At 35.8% G+C, this 21,591-nt stretch overlaps 2 protein-coding genes across 9 annotated transcripts in view; both read left to right on the top strand.

Annotated features, from left to right (window-relative positions):
* The window catches only part of LOC111488654 (probable inactive purple acid phosphatase 29), a 421,893-nt gene that overhangs the window by 139,799 nt on the left and 260,503 nt on the right, over positions 1–21,591 (top strand). The window lies entirely within an intron of this gene.
* LOC111488569 (protein LHY) overlaps positions 15,544–21,591 on the top strand; it is a 12,937-nt gene continuing 6,889 nt past the window's right edge. Inside the window, exons 1-6 of one of the 8 annotated variants that reach the window (XM_023136381.1) lie at positions 15,544–15,891; positions 16,017–16,040; positions 16,229–16,254; positions 16,485–16,670; positions 16,789–16,900; positions 17,185–17,246. In XM_023136381.1, coding sequence (XP_022992149.1) covers positions 16,632–16,670; positions 16,789–16,900; positions 17,185–17,246 — 213 coding nt within the window. In that variant the 5' untranslated portion in view covers positions 15,544–15,891; positions 16,017–16,040; positions 16,229–16,254; positions 16,485–16,631. Of the gene's footprint in view, positions 15,892–16,016; positions 16,041–16,228; positions 16,671–16,788; positions 16,901–17,184; positions 17,247–21,591 lie in introns of all 8 variants that reach the window. The other 7 variants (XM_023136380.1, XM_023136379.1, XM_023136377.1 and 4 more) reach the window with 7 other exon arrangements.

The following is a 21,591-nucleotide window of genomic DNA, read 5'->3' as shown; positions in this document are numbered from 1 at the left end:
CTTTTGATGTTATTTGACGTACAATAATTTCGATATGTCTATTATGGATCTCCACCCCCTGGGATCGATAAACCTTTTGGATCTTATTAACCAAAGAGATACGACTTTGCACTATAGTTAGTTCAGCACCAATCAAAAATCCCCAAGGAATTCCAAGAATTCTTGTTATACGCTCGTTCCAACCCTCAATTCTCTTTTCTAGGTTCATTGATATTGAATCAATCGAACGCACTTCTAATACTTGTTCCACTTTTGGAAGACCCTGCGTTATATCGCCAGATCGTGATTTTTCATATATAAATGTAACTAAGGTATCTCCTTCGTAAAGGATTTCTCCATAATGTCGATGAACAGTTGCTCCTGAAGTGGCCAAATAAGGCTTAGCTGATCTTATTACTACAGAATCAACTTGAACAATTATAATTTGACCCGATTTTAGGTGTGGTCCATTTTTGGCTATACATACATTTTCAAAAAAAAACTGTCCAAGGCTAATTCTTGTAGGTGTTTCTTCACAATAATTATGGTGATAATTATGATACAGAAAATGCCAATTCAAATTAAATGTATTGAAAACGATGTTACTGCATGGATCGGAATTCAAAATACCCCCGTTTTCATCCATTAAATAATATTTAAGTACTTGAAAAGTCTGTTTTAAATTGTCAAGTTGCAAATATTTAGTTAGGGAGATCGGATTATGAGTTATTAACTGATAAAATGAATAAAAATTCACAATTTGAGGGGCCGCCCCTAAAGGTCCTAACGAATTCCTAATTTCAATTAGAGGATCCTTTTTACTTGATTCTTTTATGACATTATAATCTTTTACATCGTTGAATAGATCCATTTGCAAACAATTCGATGCTGACAAAATTATCAAAGATTGGCGTTCTTTATTTCTATTCAACAACGTACGAATAGTTCCTTGATTTTGACTAAGGGATTGTGGAACCCTTGTCTTGGAATAAATAGAAAAAATGGATTGATATTGGTGCGATCTGACTCATTATTAAAGATCAATCCTGAACCTGACGGATCTTGCCTTTTTCTGATATACGAAGTATCGGATTTCACTAAGTCTATTCGTAGGAAATTTCGAACCAGAGGACAATTTCTTCATCTATAATGATGCTTCAGGAAAGATATGGTATGGTTGTGTGTTCATGCAAAATGAAAAGTTTATAGAAAATTCTTCCCATGAAATTAAGGAATACGAGCACAACTATCCAACTCATCATTTGGAATTTGTAGCGGTAGTGTTCGCTCTAAAGATATGATAGAAGCCTTATTTAACATATGGGGAAATGCTTCATGACCCACACATTTAATTTAAAACAAGAAAAATAGAAATAACATAGTTTTTTAATAAACAAAAAAAAAANAAAAAAAAAAAAAAAAAAAAAAAAAAAAAAAAACTCCTATCAACTATTAAATAAAAATCAATGCATACTACTACTGCCTTATCTTAACTTCCATGGTCGTTCCAGCATATCATTTATAGGGGAGTTTTACCTTAATCTGAAAAATATAAGGGTAACACGTGAGTTGACCTTAGACTCTTTCTAATTTCAGTCAGGACTGAAGGTGTAATACTTTCCCACACACGGTCCACGTACGCACACATGGATTCACCAAGAAGGCTCGTATATGTACCTCCTAAGCCTAACTTGGTCGGGCACAACGCATGAATGTGTCACCGGACATTGCAGAAAAAGAAAAGGCCCACATGATATCATAGCGAATATAAATATCGAAGGTACACATCCATACTAGCATAACATAGCAGGGCAGATGCACATGACATACATGCATGCATGAGGCTCCTTCCTAGCATAACACTAACACTCTTCCTTTGTTTTCCTTTCTCCATGTTGTACATATATAGGCATAACAGTCGTCATATGATCCATCACATAAATTTACATGGCAATACATAGTAATTCATTTAATTTACAACATGGCATAATAGATATCACATGCATACATAAATTAGAATCATATGTCATTACATAGAACATATACACATAGCACAAACCATATAGTGCATGCAAGGTCCACGAGGATGCACCATCATGTATAATTCAACTACCTAATTCCAACCGTAAGATCACTTACCTTATTAGTTTAGATGGTGCCACTAATTGATGTTAATGAAAGTTAGATTTTGTTCTTTGAAATCTAAGTTAACCTATATGTGCGGTTGACATCAAAGTTGCATCTTATTTCTTCTCTCTCCAAATAAAATTGCAACCAAATTAGGTTTAAAAAAAAAAAGAAAAAAAAAAAGAAGATCATGGATAAACTCTTAACGACATATCTCTGCAATTAAATTACTTAAATGCCATTTTTTTTAGGCATCTCTCCCACGTAAATGTGCTTAGACGTCATTTTTATTTTGTCTTTTATATTAAATATGTGTAGGCCCTTTCTTTATGGCATATTTTGTTTTTCTAGACATCTCACCCCAGTAAATCTGCCTAAATGATTTTTTTTTTTTTTTTCTAATAAATTTTTATAGGCCATTTATTTATAAAATAAAAAGAAAATCTAACATCTAGGTAACCGTCTGAATTATTAATAAAAAAAGAAAAAAAGAAAAATTCAAATTTGGCCGAAAATCTTGCGAAATTAAGAGAATTAAGCCGAGACAAAGGTCACAACCAAGTCACTCCTACGTCCTAACAAGTAATTTGAAGGAGTTAAAGTTTTTGTGAAAAAAGAACGAAAGAAAAAAAAAGACAAAAAGGTCCTTTTTCCGATACTAAGAAACTTTTCGGATTTTTAATTCCTTGTCTAAAAGGAATTTCAATAGGTTCGAGACTCGAAAAATGACCCGCAAATGATGAAATAATTTTTAAAAATTTTAGATTTTTTTTTTTTTTAAAATAATAATAAAATATTTGGAAAGTGGAAATTACCAAATACCTTGAAATTATGGATAATTGGAGATATACCATTACCATTAAAATTAAAACCTCCACAATAATGTCCTACACCAAATCTGTTGAATCTCAAAATCTTGCCGTTGGATCTCTTCCAATATTTGACAATCATGGTGAGATCACAAAATTGGAAGTCGGTAGCTCACTTATCGGAGAATATTTTTCATGAATTATCTAGAAAATGTAATATCCAAATCAGATCGATTCTGGAGGTTTCAACGTTGGTCAAAGATTCCCTATAGATTCTGAAGTTGGGTCAATAGTATGGAACAAGAATCAAGTGGAGCCAAGCTCCCAATTGCAAGAAATAAGCTTTAGATTTTGGGTTTCCTATCGGAGTTCTCCCAAATTGGAGGGAAATTCTCCACCATTTCTCTTCAAAATTGTTCCTGACGTTTCTAAACAAGATTACCCACAAGTTCTATGAAGAAATCAAGTGCAGAAAGTGCCTAGAAAGCATTCCCCAATCCAACCTGCCACTGAAGAGCTTCAAAGAAAACTTGAAAATTCAATCCGAGGATACACGATAATTTGTCAAGCAAGGACAATCTCAATCAACTTTTACACCTCCAAGGAATGTTTCCATAGAAGACCATGAAGATGAATAACGTCAGAAACGTGCCCAATTGAAGGATATCTATTTCGGGTAAAATTTAGGGGAATAAAGAGCTGAAACATCATAGAACAATTTTTTGTATTTCAGGTGAGTTGCAAAGTGAGAAAAAAATTTCAAAATGAAGGTCTCACACTCAAATTTGTTCCTCCAAATTAATTTCTTTAGCTTGAGAGAAGAATAAGTAAGAGGTTCCATGAAGAAATCTCGCCTTGAAAACGGCTGCCCAATAAAGAATCTCTTGTTTTAGCTCCAGCAAGAAAACTAATTTTGGGTGAAATTGGGAGGCTAATATCTTATCCTACAATCCACTAGAAGAAACTAGAACAATAAGGAGTCTATGGAAGAAAATTTAAAGTAATTCGAATATTGGAAGCTCGAGAACAGAGGTTCCAAATATCGACGACGAGGTAAGTAGCCAACTTGTTCTTTTCGTAAGAAAACTTTAGGAATCATTTGTATTTTATTATGAGCCTTTATCCAAGTATGATGTAAAGTATTATAAAGAAAAATTCAAAGAATCAAGAGTTAAGGCCCTGAACCGATCAAATTGCTAGAAATTTAAGTAACGTTAAAATAACCCACTAAATGAAATCTTCTGCCTATAAAATTTTAATGATGAGCATATTATAACATGTTGATATTATATATGAAATTTGGTGGTCAATGGATAAGGTTAAGTACGTAAACTAAGAAATAGTGTAAAATGACCGTAATACCCTTAAGGTAATTTACCTTTGGTTAATCACCTAGATGAACTCCAAATGCTATGAAAATATGTAGTAGACCTTATTTTATGATGTTTGATAATGTTGCAAAATTTTAAATCCATTAGAACACGTTAAGTAGCAAAACCAAGATTTAGGAGTAAAATGAACGAAATGCCCCTAGGACTATTTATGATATCTCAAGGTCTGTACGTGCTCAAATGTCTTTATATAAGGCCTATTAAGTACATGAAGATATGCTTGAGATCAAGTTGATTAGAGCAAGTTTAGAACCTAAACCAAGATGAACTTAAGAGACCCTTCTAAAAAAATTCGTTATGACTATATAGCTTTTTAGAATAACTCATGCTTGCTATTAGAAAGCATGATGGGTTCATATGTTAATGAATGCATGTAATAACTTATGTCTCAAGGAGTTATGAACCTTAGAAACTTAAAAGATTGAGAACCAAGAACAATACCACACAAACTCTACAACTACCAAGGTAAGAAGAATGCTAGGTACCACTCAAGGATAAGGGACCAAGGTCCTAAAACTCAAAAACTCAAGAAAACTCGTAAGACCTCTCACAAGACAGTATGTTCATGACTCAGACTACACTGCTTGGAATGTATGAAGCCTTGAGCATAGGTATTCAGACTATGTTGCTTGGAACATATGAAGCCTTGGGCATAGGTATTCAGGTTGTACAATCGGACAAGCCTTGGGTGCAGGATTTTAGACTACGCTGCTTGGAAAGCATGGAGCCTTGAATGTAGGTATTTAGTCTATGCCGCTTGGAAAGTATGAAGCCTTGGACATAGGTATTTAGGTTGTATCATAGGGCAAGCCTTAGATGCAGAATTAGACTACATCACTTGAAACGTAAAAAGCCTTGGATGTAGGTTTTCAGACTATGTTGCTTAGAACGCATAAAGTCTTGGGCGCATAGGCTTTCAGACCGTATCGAAGGGCAAGACCTAAGATGCAGGTTTAGAATCGTCGCTTGGAATGCATGAAACCTTGGACGTAGGTTAAGATTGTGTCGCTTGGAATGTGTGTAGCCTTGGACACAAGTCGTCAAGTTCATGAGTCGTACCATAAATCCTAGAGGGGTGTCTAGGAGAATGAACGAAGAACAGAATAAGAACCTAGAAGGTACCAAGAAAAAGACAAAGATCAAAGATTAGAACATGGATCAAGATCCCAGATCTAAGGATAAAACCAAGAACCAAGAACCATAGTAGTAAGTAGTAAGGCCCTTAGATTAGAATTAAGGTTTCATGATACAAGGACCAAGATCCTTAGGATAGATCAAGATAAGAACCCACAAGTCAAGAATAGAACTAAAGGGCCTAAGTACTTACCATAAGAACAAGAACAAGAAAAAAAAAGAGTTTGGTACCCTAGCATTTCAAGGACACGATTAAGAGCCTATAAAGTCTTTGTACTCCTTTATTTTTCATGTTTTTTAGGTGAACAAGAAGCCGGTTGAGGTCAGGAGCGGACTTTGGAGTAGGTGCCATAAACAAGCCTTACTCATTGTTCTCAACCCTTTTGTTTTAAAATGTTTTGTGTTCATGGCTTATTTTGTGTCTTAACCATTATGTTTTGTGCCATAAACTTTGGAGTAGGAGCACTAATTTGTTATAATATAAATTATGTTTAAATTTTAATTGTTTTACTTGTGAATAATTTACCCTTCTTTTTGTAGTCATTGAGTCAGCCTGGACTTTACAAAAAGACTGTACCAGCTCACGCCGTTCATCATATCAACTAAAAAATCTTCCCATTCTACAATCTACCCTAATAATCGAGAGAGAAATCGAAAGATTTGAACAGGAAAATTGGTTGCGGAGATCTCAAAGTTACAACAAATAGTTTTTGAGGTTTAAGAATAGAGTAGTACTATCGAGTTATATAAATTTTCAGAGGACAAACCGTAGCGGAAATGTGTGAAAACGGCAACAGAATCATCAGAGCTCCATTGAAAAAAATAAAAGGAAGAGGCGAGGGTTTCAGTTTTTGTTTTCGGGTAAAGAAGATAGATCGTCGTCAACACTCTCGGATCCTACACAACCCACGAATAAACCCTTCGGTTCATTTGCCCAGTGCCGCAATGACCCAATATGTACACCCTAGCCCAGTCACATCTTAGAGAAAATAATCCGTCTGCGTTCACTTGGCCCAGCTCAACCAATAGTGCACCAACCTGTCAACGACCCGTATACCCATGCCTCAACCCGACTTCAACCTGTGCCTTCTTCAGCTGCACACGTGTTCGCCACGTGACCATTCCAGCTGCAACTTAGCTATGGTGGTGTGATTGCTTGATCGACTTCACTCACGGCTCTATTTACTCAATTTTGTGGCTCAGCTTAGGCGTAAGTGACCTTACTGTTAAGTTAGCTAATTGATTGATGTATGATGGTGCATGTATGTCATGAGATATATGTTATGTACAAAATGTTACGTGATGCTTGCCATTTATACATGATGCAGACTACTTCTCTGAACAAAGTACACCCTTTGTTTGACACTTGTGACACCTTTGACTACACCTTGAGACTCACAACTTCTTTGTTTAACACTTTACGATTCTATTGGCATGGCTCTTACACCATGTTAGAAACCATGACCCTCTAAATGTATGATATTATCCACTTTGAGCCTAAGTTTTCATGGCTTTACTTTTAATTTTTCCATAACACCTCATACGAATGGAGATAGTGTTCCCTACTTAATTATAAACAATAGTAATTCACAATAGTATAATAGATACACTAGCAGCAAACTTGTACGTAAACAAAGTTTTACAACAGCAAGAAGCAAATTGTCTGAAAGGATTTGCTATGCCAATAAACAAGGGTCTGTTGTGGAAAGCTCGACTATGTATCCCCAATAATGAGGACTTATTAAAGGAGTTGCTCATGGAGGCCCACGACTCACCATATACTATCCACCATAGAAATACCAAGATGCACCTGGACTTAAAGTCCTACTTTTGGTGGCCAGGAATGAATCAGGATATTGTTGAATATGTAGTCGATGTCTGACCTGTTATTAGATTAAGGCACCAAGGCAGTATTTTTTAGGACTCTTGCAACCCCTCATGGAAGTGGGAGGATGTTACTATGGACTTCATCTCGAGATTTCCTAAGATCAAGAAAGTGTTTACGGTCGTATGGGTCACTGTTGACCGTCTAACAAAGTACACCCACTTAATCCCAAGAAAGACAACATATTCCATAGACAATTTGACCCACATATATGGAAGAGACTATCTAACTTTATGGAGTACCTGATCAATAATGTTAGACTCAGATGCAAGGTTCATCCCTCGCTTCGCTTCTGGAAGAGTTTATAGAAGGCACTAAGGATGTATTTAAGGTTTAGTACAACCTTCCACCTTTAGATAAATGGTCAAATAGAAAGACTCAATCAAGTACTACTAGAGCAAAGCTGTGGGTGTGTGTCATGGACTTGGAAAGTAGTTAGGATGAATGCCTACATTTTATAAAATTCTTCTATAACCATAGTTACCAAGCAACCATTTAAATATTATGCATTGTACGACCCACTTTTAGATGCATTGGATCAGGGATCATGGACCATTATACTAAATAAGATAAATTTTTTCACTTTTGAAACAATTGACATAAAGGTATTTAAACTAAATACATTAAAACTAAAACAAGTTAAATATTCGTGTACACACATGGGACTTTAAATAAAATGTATATTTACAAACAATTGGATTTTCAAAAGCCTATACAAAAAAGATACAAGGACACAGGTTGCCAGGTCCCATCACAGTTTCGATCAACATGATCTCACCATGACCAGTAAACAACCTACACATAAGCTCTTGCTATACTAGTATAGCATATAACATATATTTAAACTAGATGTTCAGCTATAATCCTTAGACAATAACTTACTATTTCATGTTCTAGCTATATAAGGTTTATGCAACAATATACATTCCTACTATACAGTCTATGCTAAATAGCCTCTTATGACGAGCTCTAGTTTACCCGACCTTTGTGATGAGTCCTAAAATGCAGTGCCCTTAGGTTGGGCTCTAAAATACGTTTCCTTAGGTCTGTTATCAATCTTGCGCTAATTTTTCTCTAGTCACTGTGGCCCCAGAAAAAAGGCCTGGGGTAAAGCTCATAAGTATGGAGGAGCCCTTCACTCTTACAATGGTAACCGTACTCCACACATGTCTGCCTACGGGTCTAACCAATAAGTCCACCCTAGTTTTCATGACCTAATTTTTACTAGCAGCAACTTGAGGTTGATTCAATGAGTCAAAAGAAGGGAAAAAATTTCACAAAATAAGACAAAGAAAATTTAAAACATAATAACAATATATTTACATTATATCAAATAGAGTTCATACATTTACATTCGAAGGGTGAGACTTGTCTATGACACTTGCTTCATAGTGAGCTTCTGTCCTCGACTAGCTCCTTATACCTAGAAAACATGGAAAACATGGAGTTAGTACAAAGATTCAGTTAGCAACCTCTTTGTAGGCTCTTAATTATGTCATTAGGTATGTTGTGTGTCACACTCGCACTTTTCTTGGTAGCAGATTTGGTGATTGTGCGACACTCACTCTCAACTAAAAAAAGCCAAGCCAACTTAGGGTGGTGACACCTACTGTGAAAAAAAAAAAACTGTTCAAAGTCAACAGAGAGAGATAAATAGGTCATTTTTCCCTCGGCCCATTATTGGGATCTGGAGTACCATGACAGATTACCTTCAAAAGGGAAAAACAAAGAGAGAGGGTTGAGAGAACTTAAAGAGAGGAGGAAGAAAGAACCGTCCGAAACTCACCGGACCACCACTGGAAGTCTTCTCGAGCCAAGTTCTTGAGGCAAGAACTCCTCCTACGAAGGAATAAGGAGATTTGAGTGACTGAAGCTTCGTTCTCCCTCAAGAACCCAGAAGATCTGCAAGATAATATTTCATGATTTTTCCATAGATCTGAGCCATTTTTTACGAGTTAAGGCCTAAGATTTTGATAAATTCTTCTAGGAAGTATTCTTTCACATATTTCGTGGAGGCACTTGGCTAAAATCGTGGCAAAAAACTGTTGTTCCGAGAGTTCATTCCAAGAACGGTAAGAGTGAATGTACCTACTTCCGACATCCTTAAATCGGTCAATGTTGAAGTAAAATTCCATAAAAAAAAAATCAGGACGTAGCTTGATTTACAATATACAACTTTGCTGAAGAAACTGAATCAAATTGAGTTATAGATTAAAATATATGAAAATGAGAAAAAAAATTAATCGAATTTTGCGTTGCGATTTCCAGGGAGAGGAGCGACGCGTCTCGGCAGGTGGCGGAAACATGTTAGACGTCGAGTGAAGCAACTCGACTTAAGCCAAATTGCGACACAGGTCGTACGCAATCCTCGACCTGACTTGCTACCCTTGTGACGACCAGTAATCTAGTGCCCAACTGACCCACAGTCCAACTGAGCTGATTCGAACCGCTACCCAAACCAATCCAGCGACCTACGACTACATGAATGCTCTGCACGTGGCACTCGCATGTGATAGCCGTGAGTAGGGCTCCTCAAGGCTTGAGAGCGTGCATGAGAGCGCGTGTAAGTCCATTTTTGGCCCCGATTTTCATCCCAATTCCGATTTTTACCATACTTTATGTGAAATATGACCTAATTAAGGAAAACCAGTATTTTTGAACCGCTTATTCACATAAAAATGTTAAACGAAAGGGTATGCATCAATCATGTAAGTCACCCCAAGGTATTTAGGAAGAAATACTTGTGCATGCTAGTGAATTTATCTTAGGTGGTAGCTTTCTATGAATGAATTTGGGTAATTTGATTATTATGAGTATGAATGTAATTTGTGAATCATTATGAGAAGTTTTTAGTGTTGCAATTATGCTTTAAGTTTCCGCTATAAATGTATATGTTTACTTCATGCTGAAATGATGATGAAAAATTGTGAACTCTATGCTTCGGGAGCTTGATCGATGTTATCGCCTCATTGAGTATGTATGTTTACTTTGCATGAATTATGTATGATGATGCTGGATAATAGTTGTGTATACATTCTATTAATTTTCATGACCCACTCTTATGATAAGTCTAGTGATTTGTGGTTAGAGTGATAAGTCACTAAGTATAGACCTAACATTTTCCCTTGAGAGTCTAACAAACCACCACTACATACAAACTAAGGGATGCAAATTGTGTGAATGGTATCATAGCTTCATGGGGGACCATGGGGTTTCTGATCAGGACCCGAATGCTCCTAGCCATTTTAGTATGGAAAACGTGAGAATCACGTCATACAGACCATTTAACTGGATGGGATAAGGGAGGATAGTCCCTTCCGATGAGGGGGACTATTGTGGACCTAGGTGGTTGCATCTCACCCCAGGTCAAATACCAAGTAGTCTCAAGAGTCATATCGAGGTAGCTACTCGAAGGTCACCAGTCATACACAGTTTGGTATAAGGGAACTCTTAGGGTTTAAATGAAAGAACGGAGAACCAACATGGCTCCAAGGGGATAAGACCAGAACCAGAAGTACTAGAGCCCATGAGAAACCCGTGGGAATTTGTTAAACCTGTGATGAGGGTCTACAAGTAGGTGGCTTACTGAGTATAATTTTTATACTCATCCTTATTTTCTTTCCTTTTTCAGGTGTTCGCAGGCTGCTGGTTGAGGTGGGGAAGCATTCGAGAACTGTACAGTCCACAGAAGGGATCGTTCCGGAGTGTCGGTCTATTTTTAGTCGTTTTGTAATCTTTTGTATTCCCTTTTATATTTGTACCTTTATAATATTTGAAACATAATACTCCTCTTTCTTTTGTTTTAAGTTTATTCGATTTTTATCTTTTATTCTACCTTTCTTTTCATTTATTTTTCAATTGCTTTCGCTTCGTCTTTGTAGTCACGGTCCGAGTTTTGAAGCCTTGACAATCAGTTCGTGACACCTACAGACGGGTAACGTCTGCTCAAGCCTTTGGCCCTATTTTGAGAAAAGGATTTAGAAAACGAGGTCAGAGAGATTTTGAAAGAGAGTTTGAAAGCACGATTGAGAGAGAAAGATTGAAAGCAATGTTATATGTCAACAAGTAAAAGGCAACACAACGACTTAAATAGAATATAAATTTTTTGGGTATAGAGAATTCGACAACTAGTCTCATCCCCCTATTGTACATTTTGAGGCAATTCAGGTCTAGCAGAACTATAAGTGATTTCGCGAACGATCATACAAAATCTAGGTGAGAGGAGTTGACGACTAGTCGCATCCCTCTATAGTATATTCTGGGAAATTTCATGTCTACTAGGCATATACATGATTCTCTTGAACGATCATACACTTAGAAAACACAATAAGAAAACTATACATAAAGGCAGAAAAGGAAAGCGATAAAGTGATAGAAGGCAAGGGTTTTGGCATGCCATGGGGAGTCCTTTCCGCTTAACCAAGTATTCTTATACGTTTCGTCTTGGCTTGCCAATGCGACGTGTTCGCAACATAAATCTCTTCTACTTCTTTTTTGTTCGTGTCTTTCATCGTAACTGGGAATCGTGTCATTTCGTTGAATTCATGGTCGTCATATTCTGGGTGGTACCGCTTTAAGTTACTTGCATGGATAACAAGATGAATCATCATCCATGTAGGTAGTTGAAGACGGATTGAGGTCCTCCCAACTTTCTGGAGGACTTTGATTGACCCTTCATATTTCTGCATTAGTCTTTGAACCATATTCCTATGAAATCTAAACTTTTCTAGTCTAAGCTTGATCAAAACTTGGTCACGGGTCTGAAATTCCAATGGTCTGCGTTTTTGGTTTACCCACTTTTTCATTCGTCGTGAAACTTTCTTAAGTACACATGTGCCACTTCAAAGGTTTGCTTCCACTCCTTGGTGAAGTTATATGCTTGTGGGCTTCTCCTAGCGTATAGGTGGTCAATGAAGTGGGGCATGAGTGGTTGTCTGCCACATACTATCTCGAAGGGAGTCTTCTCTATCAACGAGCTTTGTTGACCGTTGAAGCTAAACTGAGCAATGTTAAGCATCTGTATCCAATTTTTTATTCATGCATCAATAAAGTGACGGAAGAACTTTTCAAGCATGCTATTAAATATTTAGGGTTTAGGGTTTAGGGTTTGGGAATGTTAGCTCAAGAAGATGTTTAGGTTCGACCCCAGTAGCCTAAATAGCTCATCCCAAAGGTCTCTGTAAATCTCGCACCACAATCACTAATAATGTTTATGGGAATGTCCTACAGCTTGAGAACATGTTGAAAGAATAATTGGGCAGTTGCTTCGACAGAGCATAACTTTTTTTTCCGTTGGGATAAATGCGGCATACTTGGAAAACCTATCCACAATTACTAGAATGGACTCAATGTCTCCTACCTTGGGGAGGTGTATGATAAAGTCTAGAGACATGTTTTCCATGGCTGAAAGGGCACTGGTAAAGGTTCCAACAGTCCCATGATTTTGGTCCATTTGACTTTATCTTGTTAGTAAATATGATATGTCTTCGTGAATTATGTCACATCGTCGCAAAGGTTCGGCATGTGGTATCTCCTTTTTAGAAGGGCGTAGGCTCTTTGATAGACCCATCAATACACTCAGTTTCATAATGTATTTTATAAGTTTTGTTTGGTTCGGGTCTAACCAGAGGTTTCTATCCTATGAACCCGAACCGAATCGAATAAATTCGAGTCCAGGAAAAATAACTCAACCCAACCCCTATAATTCAGGTTAGGTTGATCCGAGTTGTAAGGTTGGATGTACACCAGTTCTAATGGAAAAGATTTAAAAAAAAAAATTAAAGAAATTATTGAAACACTCCTAATGCAATCTATTTATGAGTTTTGCATCTTTTTGAGAAATTTAATAATTTATTGAGGAGTCTATAAAGCAAACCAAAAGAGGCAGCCTTTTGCATTTTTTTTTTTTTTTGGGTTGTAAATTCAATAATTTCTTGAAAATCTAAAAAGCAAATCAATGCGTCTATCATTGGCAATGTATCCAGATTATCGCATATACTTGTTTAACTTGATGGGTATTTTCACTACCGTAAACACAAAAGTGATAAGGCAACCCTAATCTTCAACCAACTATCAAACTTTTGTTGAAGCAAGAGCCCTTGAATCAAAGTAATAACACCTCCTTATACAAAATTAGGAACAACCAAGAGATAAGGCAAGATTTGGAAACTTTGTTATAAATTGTGTAACTTCACAATCGAACTTGATGTAAGTCTTGATTGAATGGCTCAGGTGCAATTCGCAATTCTACACAAGAATTACTTAACTTAGAAATGACAAATATGATGCTCTAATTTCTAAGGAAAACGTCTCAATTTGAGATCTAAATTACATTCATCCACGAATATGATTTTTACATATTATACTGTGGGTATTTATAGTCTCTCAACAAAAGATATTTGTGGTCGTCTCAATTTGAGATTTAAATTACATTCATCCATTGTGGCCGTCTCAATTTGAGATCTAAATTACATTCATCCACGAATATTATTTTTACATAATATATGGTGGGTATTTATAGTCTCTCGACACAAGATTTTATAGTCTCTCAACAAAAGATATTTGTGGTCGTCTCAATTTGAGATTTAAATTACATTCATCCATTGTGGCCGTCTCAATTTGAGATCTAAATTACATTCATCCACGAATATTATTTTTACATAATATATGGTGGGTATTTATAGTCTCTCGACACAAGATTTTATAGTCTCTCAACAAAAGATATTTGTGGTCGTCTCAATTTGAGATTTAAATTACATTCATCCATTGTGGCCGTCTCAATTTGAGATCTAAATTACATTCATCCACGAATATTATTTTTACATAATATATGGTGGGTATTTATAGTCTCTCGACACAAGATTTTATAGTCTCTCAACAAAAGATATTTGTGGTCGTCTCAATTTGAGATTTAAATTACATTCATCCATTGTGGCCGTCTCAATTTGAGATCTAAATTACATTCATCCACGAATATTATTTTTACATAATATATGGTGGGTATTTATAGTATCTCGACACAAGATGTTTGTGGCCGAGATTTAAGTCTCTCGACAGAAAATGTTTGTGGCCGAGATTTATTTCCGATCCCCTTATCTCCACAAAAGACTAAGTCAAATTGAACATGTGACCCTTACATATTTTATGAAATTAAAAATAATATTTTTCAACAAATGTAGATATGCTTGATGGCTAATGCCACAGGTTTGAAATCAAGAACTCTCTCGCATTCTGTTGTTGATATTTTTGAATATTTTGAATCTTTTGGTAATATATTAGTTATGTATATTCCTAATCCGTTAATATTCTTTCCCATTTGAAATGGAATATATCTTAGATATTCCTAATCATCCGTTAATATTTTTTCCAATTTAAAAGGATATTATAATATATCAGTTATAAAATATATCTAAGATATTCGTAATCATTTAATATTCTTTCCAACTTGAGGATGAGGAGATAATATAATATATTAATTATGAAATATATCTTAGATATTTATATTTATAATACCTTAATATTGTTTCGATTGGATTAGTAATATATTTTATTTTATTTTATTTTTAATATTTAATTAGTTTATATTTTACTTAGTGGATAATATTTCTCATTCTTACCGCTTACCATTTATATTTTTTAAAAATAAAATATTAGGGGATTTTTCTCATAAACTAATATTTTTTATTATTTGTTATTTTTTAAAAACTACAATATTATTTAAAAAAAAAAACTGGTTTCTCTCTACGGTAAGAAAAAAGAAATACACGGTGGGGAAGCTCTCTCCCCTCATATACCACGGAAACTTGTCGTACGCCTCAGCCTTTCTAGAAAAACGCCACGTAGCGGTTTCGTGAATCCACGTCAGAAAAACAAAAAAAAAAGAGTCATACCACCAACTCCGAACCCACACGTGACCGGCCACTTCCGGTTACAATAGTCGCCACGTGTACGCGGGCCCCACCAAAGACAGCTGGACGGGACGCTTTTAAGCACTCAGCCTCTCCGCTTAGAACTTGTGGACGAGATTGGCGGACCAAATAACAAATTTCAAAATAAAAAAATAAAAAAAGAAAAAGAAAAAGAAAAAGAAAAGAAAGGAAAAAGCGTATCGGTGGGCTTTTATCATCCACAGCCACTAGTTTTCCGCCACTTGTCAAAATCCAATGCAACGACCTTTCTCTATTGCCTTCTTCCACTTGTTTGTAGCCTCAAAAAATAAAAACTAAAAACTCGCTGGTTTTTATTTTTTAAACGGCGCAAAATCCAGAAGAAATTGTAGTGGCTGAGATTGCTCCGACGCCCAAAACTGTAACTTCCGGTGCGTTAGGTCTCATACAGAAGAAAAAGGAAACAGAGAACAAAAACAATACTCTCTGCTACTACTTCCACCCTCTCTGTTTATTGATTCCTCTTCTTCAGATTCTTCTTGCTTTTTCCTTCAATTCACCTTCCTAATCTCTACAAACCATGGGGTTTCTGCTGAGTTTCTAGTGATTTCACTCTCATGCATGATCGGACTACCCACTCTTCCCTTCCGAATTACCTCCAACCATGGCTTTCTTCCAAGGTACTCTTCTTTTTCTCTCTCCCTCTCTCTCTAGGGCTTCTTCTTAATCCTTACTCTCAGTTTGGTTGCCGAGAAAATTTTATAAACGGATGGAGTTCTTAATCTGTAGGCTTTTGTTTTTGCAGATTGAATTGCTTGGTGCTGCTTAAGTTAGTTGATTTTTCTTTTCTCTGTTTTTTTTTTTTTTAATCATTCGATTTCTAATGTTTTCTCGGCAGCTAAATGGATAGTTTACTTGGCTTTACCAGATCGGTATTGTAACGATGCATATCTGTGAGCTGGAGAAAGTAGTTTGTTGATTACTGATTAGAATTTTCTCTCTTTTCTACATTCTAAGGTTTTGGCGTCTTCCAGTTCGTTTTGGTGAGGATTCTGAATAAGGAATTTTCATTTTAAGTTCTTTTTCGGCGAAGTATCTCTATCTTTTTACGTTGGCTTCTGAAAATATTTTCTATGAAGTTCTATTTTGATGTTTCCTACAATATTAAAATTTTACATAATATAAGTCTACTGATGCAGTTACTCTTAATTTTGTTTACTTGAAAAAGAGACGGATCGCTTCCGATTGCAGTCGCTTTTTTTCTATTTTGCAGTAGCATCAAGGAGCCCGGTGACAAAAGAAACAACGGCTTCACCATTTATAATTTTTTGTATCCCTAACAATGATGAAAGGAGGTTTTCTTTTTACCCCTTGCTCGTTAGAGAGGATTTGAAGCAGCGGTTGCTGCTCAGGTCCTTCGATGGAACCCAACTCCTCAGGAGAAGACTTGGTTTTTAAGGTAATAATCCATTCCCCCTTCTCACAGAAAAGGAAAAGATAATTAAGGAGAAGAAGTTAAGAAAAGGGAAAGAAATGAAAAATGAAAACTGTTTATAATTGAGGTCTACATATGATAGACCAGGAAGCCATATACTATTACAAAGCAACGAGAGCGCTGGACGGAGGAGGAGCACAATCGATTTTTAGAGGCGCTGAAGCTCTATGGGCGAGCATGGCAGAGAATTGAAGGTTATATTTTGCTCAACTGTCAGCATTCCTTTTTGACTTTTGTTGATTTCTTAGTTTGTAACCTTGGTTGGATGAATTATATACTTTCTGATATTTGATGCAAAATTTAATTACCATACAGGTCATTAATCAAAATTTGCTTCAATTAAAAATTTTATGATCTGTGATACTAATTTATGGTTATTGTTGAGCTAATTTGATCTGGATCCTTTAATGAATGCTATCAAGTTTATATTGTCCCTCAAAAAGGCTCCTGATTCTCCGTTGTATGCCTTTATATGCAGAGCATATTGGAACCAAAACTGCAGTCCAGATACGAAGTCATGCACAGAAGTTCTTTTCAAAGGTCAATTTGTACCCTTCTCTACTTATTCTTATTTTTTGGTTTTTCTTCTTCTTGGCTTGTTTTCCTTGATTTCAATGCTTTCATTTTAATGAAATATTATTGTATTATGGCGAACTTGTTTCCTTTTGTGATTTTTTTTTTGGTCCAGTTGTTTGGCTCATAATCTTGCTTGCTCATCAGTAGAACATCTGCGTTTCTTTTCATAATCTTGCTTGCACATCAGTAGAATGTCTGAGCATTTCTTACAGGTATTTCCATTTTTTTAGGATAGCAGGTATTTACATTGGCATTATGGCCTAGTTGCTTATCCTGTATGCTTGTTATTATATATATTGATTATAGATGTTGCCATATCTGTAGTATGGGTACTGGACTAAAATTAGTTTGACAAGATTGATGCAAAATCCCATCTATGGAAAATCTCATGGCTTTCTTTTGGAATATGTGGAAACAAAGAAATCAAAAAGTATTCACGGAAAAGATACGTACTTATACAAATCTCTTTGAAAATATTATTTACCAAGCTATATCTTGGTGTAAACTGTTTAATATTTTTGCTTCCTATAGTTATGTCATCCTCATTGTAAATTGGAAAAGTCTTTTGTAAACATTATGGATATTACATCCTTTTTGTAAATTTCAAATATCAATGAAATTGTCTCTAATAATAATAATAATAATAATAATAAAACAGTGATGACACTGATCAAATGATTTATGTCTCTTTGAGGCTTTGACATATGACCGTTGAGATAAAAAACAAAAAAAAAGGATGAACAAGAAGACCTTTTCTCCAAAACATGCAAACCTAAAGTTGTCGCATGACTTCTCTTTCTCAAGATGATGGCTTCGTTTGACTAAATCCTCTGGCTTGGGATGCTAGAGTTCTGATGTTTTTTTCGATTGTTGGGTATTATCGAACACTTGCTGAAAGTTTCAAGTTAACGGTAAATAATGCACAATTCAAATAGTTTAAAGAATGTAAGGACAACTTTTATTTGCACAAAGGATGTGCTGACGACAGCATGAGATTAATAATTTCACAAACCGACAATACCTAGGTTCTCAATTTACAATGAGGCCGTGAGGAAAGGATATTGATGTTATCTACAAAATAACAAGAACATCACTTACATGTAGACTAGTCGAAGAGCTTTTGTCTAGTTTAAAATATTTATGACTGGAGTTTACTTTTGAACAAAATGAGTTTAATTTGTTATCTAGCAAAAAAAATGTTGGGGGTAAGTAATGTTGTACATCAACGTGTAAATTGCAACTCAAAAAATCGAAGAGTTGTTTAAAGATCCAAAAGTATCAACTCTAGATTGCGTTAGGTTTTAGTATCTCATCTTGAAGATATGTGCTTATCTTGGAGGGAGCATCTTGATTTGGCCAAGATTAAAGCTTCTCTTGGATGTTCTCTTCTTTGTCTGCTAATTATTCTTTTAGCAATATTTCTCTTGATTGGATGCATTTGTGCCTTATTTTTATTTAGCTTTCTCCAATTTGGATTTCTACCCATGAACTTTTTTTTTTCTTTGCATTAAAAATATAGTTTCTTGAAAAAAAATATCCAATGATACTTGGGTACTTCTTATCAGGATTTTATGAGTGAGTTAAACATATTAAAGTTGATTATCATTTTGTTTGTTCGAAAATACAACAAGGCTTAGTTTCCATAAGATGTGAAAATTGGAGAGTTATTATGAGTCATCTTCACCAAGGGCAGTAAATGGGAGCTCAAATAGAGTCCACAAAGTGATTTAAGGGTGTAAATGGGCATAACTAACACATATGTAGCTCAAATAGAGTTCACAACCCTAATTCACTTAGGGCAGTAAATGGGCATAACCATGTACATTAGTACATAGAACTGTAAATAGCTAAGTTACACATTGGTCCACAAGTTGGTTGTTCTTTATTGTAATTATACCTTCTTTGGTTTAAGAACTCAAGTTTTATGCACACCAATGTATATATGACTCAAGTGAACGGAATATGATTGAGTGTTTTTGTTTTCAAATCTTTGTTAGCGTATAAACGTGCCAAATTTGTTATCTATTTGATATAGTTTTGTCTCCTTTTGAACCTGTAGTACACATGGTAAATTCAATAGCCATTTTCAGCGCCACCACATTAGTGTGATGAAATTGAATATATCTTCCTAACTCATTTATGGCCTTGATCTTGTTGTAACGTTGGGGCTTCCCAGCTGTGTCTTGTTGATTCAAATTTATTTCCGTGATCGTAAAGATTTGTTTTATAGTTTTATTCTTTTGAAAAACAAAACAAGAAAAAATTTCTTTAAAAAGTTTGGGGCTTGTTATATGCAACTATATTGTTATTAGCAGTTTAAGTAAAGGTTTTTTGTGCATGAAACTTGAGTTCAGCCAATCAACTTTTTAGTCAAATGATTTCCTTTTTATTTTTTAATTATAATCTTTGCATATTCCTATCCAATATATTTACGCATAATCTTTACATGTTCCAGGACTCAGTGTCCTTGCTCCGACTTATTTTTGTGAAACTTTCCTGATGTACTTGGTAAAGTCTGCTTCCTCATCGCTTTATTCTTATTGTCTTAATTGGCAAGTGCTTCAAATTCTTACACAATTGGATAAGGGCATCCTCACGACTGTTGAATTGGTAAAGGTATCTACAGATAGTGTGGCCAACCATCGATCTTTATCAGCTTCCTCTCGCTACAGGCTGAGTGGTAAAGATTAGGATGCTTGCTAGGTCTGCTAAACTAGAATAGTACATGGCCCCTTAGGCCGATTGGACTAGATTGAAAGCCCGGAACATCCTTGATATCTTGAAGTGACCCTCGCGCTTGGAATACTTGACTGAGACCTTAGCTGCCAATACTGACAGAAAAAATTGCCCATTCCCCCGCTTTTTCAGACTGGTGAAGAGAATTTCTTAGACTGGGGGTTTTGAGATAGAGGTCCTTTAAGGTGAACTTATTCCTTACTAGTTAGAAACAATTTTTCATACCGTCTTTCCAACTGGCTATTCTCGGGCTTGAAAGCTTGAAAATGACAAATAGGGCGCGGACGAAGTGGCTTAGTGAAAAGGAGGGATGGTACGCTGAAATGGTGAGAGGCATCTTTATTTGAGGAGGAGGCTTTGTTGTTCGGCTCCCCATAAATAATGTTAGGATGCACTTATGCTCCTATCGACCCAATATTAGATAGAGAACCATCTTGGGGCTATTTTCTATAATAGAAACCTTCATTCAGTGGGAAGGAGAACAATGCTGGTTAACCTATCCCACATAAAATGGCCAGAGAGTTAACACAGTTGAATGATTCACCTAGGCTGACCTTGCCCTAAGTGTACTGGAGAGTTAACACTGTTTTCCCCCTCCCAACAATGCATTTTTTGGTAAATCCAATTGCATAGAAAGTGGTCAAGAGTCAGTTGAGTCTGTGATGGCTTGCTTTCAACAGTTCATGTGCTATTGATGGGTCTCCAATCCTTAACTTACTGAAACTCACTGTATATGCTTGCCCCTTATTATTTTAAGTTACCTTTTATCTTTTTTACTTTTATTTTCCTTCCTCCTTTAGATGGGAGTATCTAGGCTAGCTTATGCACCTTATCTAACTCACGGGGACGTGCCTAATCCTACAAGATTCGGATGACACATTCATGTTGATACTCATGAATGCCCTTCTCCTATATTGCCTTGATTTAACCAGTCTACCCGACTATGGGTTTGCTAATGATTCATCCTCTTTTGTTGAATTTAGGCAGTTTTCTTGGTCTAGGGGTGGCAGGCCAACTAGTATGTTCAATTTATGCTAAGGGTGTTGGAGAGTTGATCACCATGTCCCCTATTGCATTTTAAGGTAAATCAACTCTACCATCCACTCACATAGAAAATGACAAGGATTCACTCCCTCCCTAGTGACTCCTTCTAGATTGCCCTAGAGAAAGTATTATCCAAAATAGCATTTAAGGTGAAGTACTGATTAAAAAAATACCTGCAAGTGAAGCACCTAGTTCCTCCAGGGGCCATTTCATTATGTTTGGCATGCTGTGTTTGCCAAATATTATGAAGAATACTGGAGAAAGTAGCCGTTTCTTAGTTCTTAACTCAGAACGATGTCTTCTAAACTTAGGATGGTTCTCTCTGGAACTCAGGCCAACAATTACTAGGATCCTTTAGAGCGTGCCATCAAATACAGTCGAGTCAAAATAAAGTTAAATGACTAATTACCTATTCAGATAATTTTTTTCCTAACACGATCCTTTCTTCGTTGTCTAATCTGAAAAAAAAAAAAAAAAAAAAAAAAAAAAAAAAAAAAAAAAAAAAAAAAAAAAAAAAAAAAAAAAAAAA

Source organism: Cucurbita maxima, unplaced genomic scaffold (assembly GCF_002738345.1).
Source record: "Cucurbita maxima cultivar Rimu unplaced genomic scaffold, Cmax_1.0 Cma_Scf00013, whole genome shotgun sequence".
In the NCBI taxonomy this organism is placed as follows: domain Eukaryota; kingdom Viridiplantae; phylum Streptophyta; class Magnoliopsida; order Cucurbitales; family Cucurbitaceae; genus Cucurbita; species Cucurbita maxima.
The sequence above is the reverse complement of the archived record's forward strand: the minus strand, read 5'-3'. Positions and strand labels throughout refer to the sequence as shown.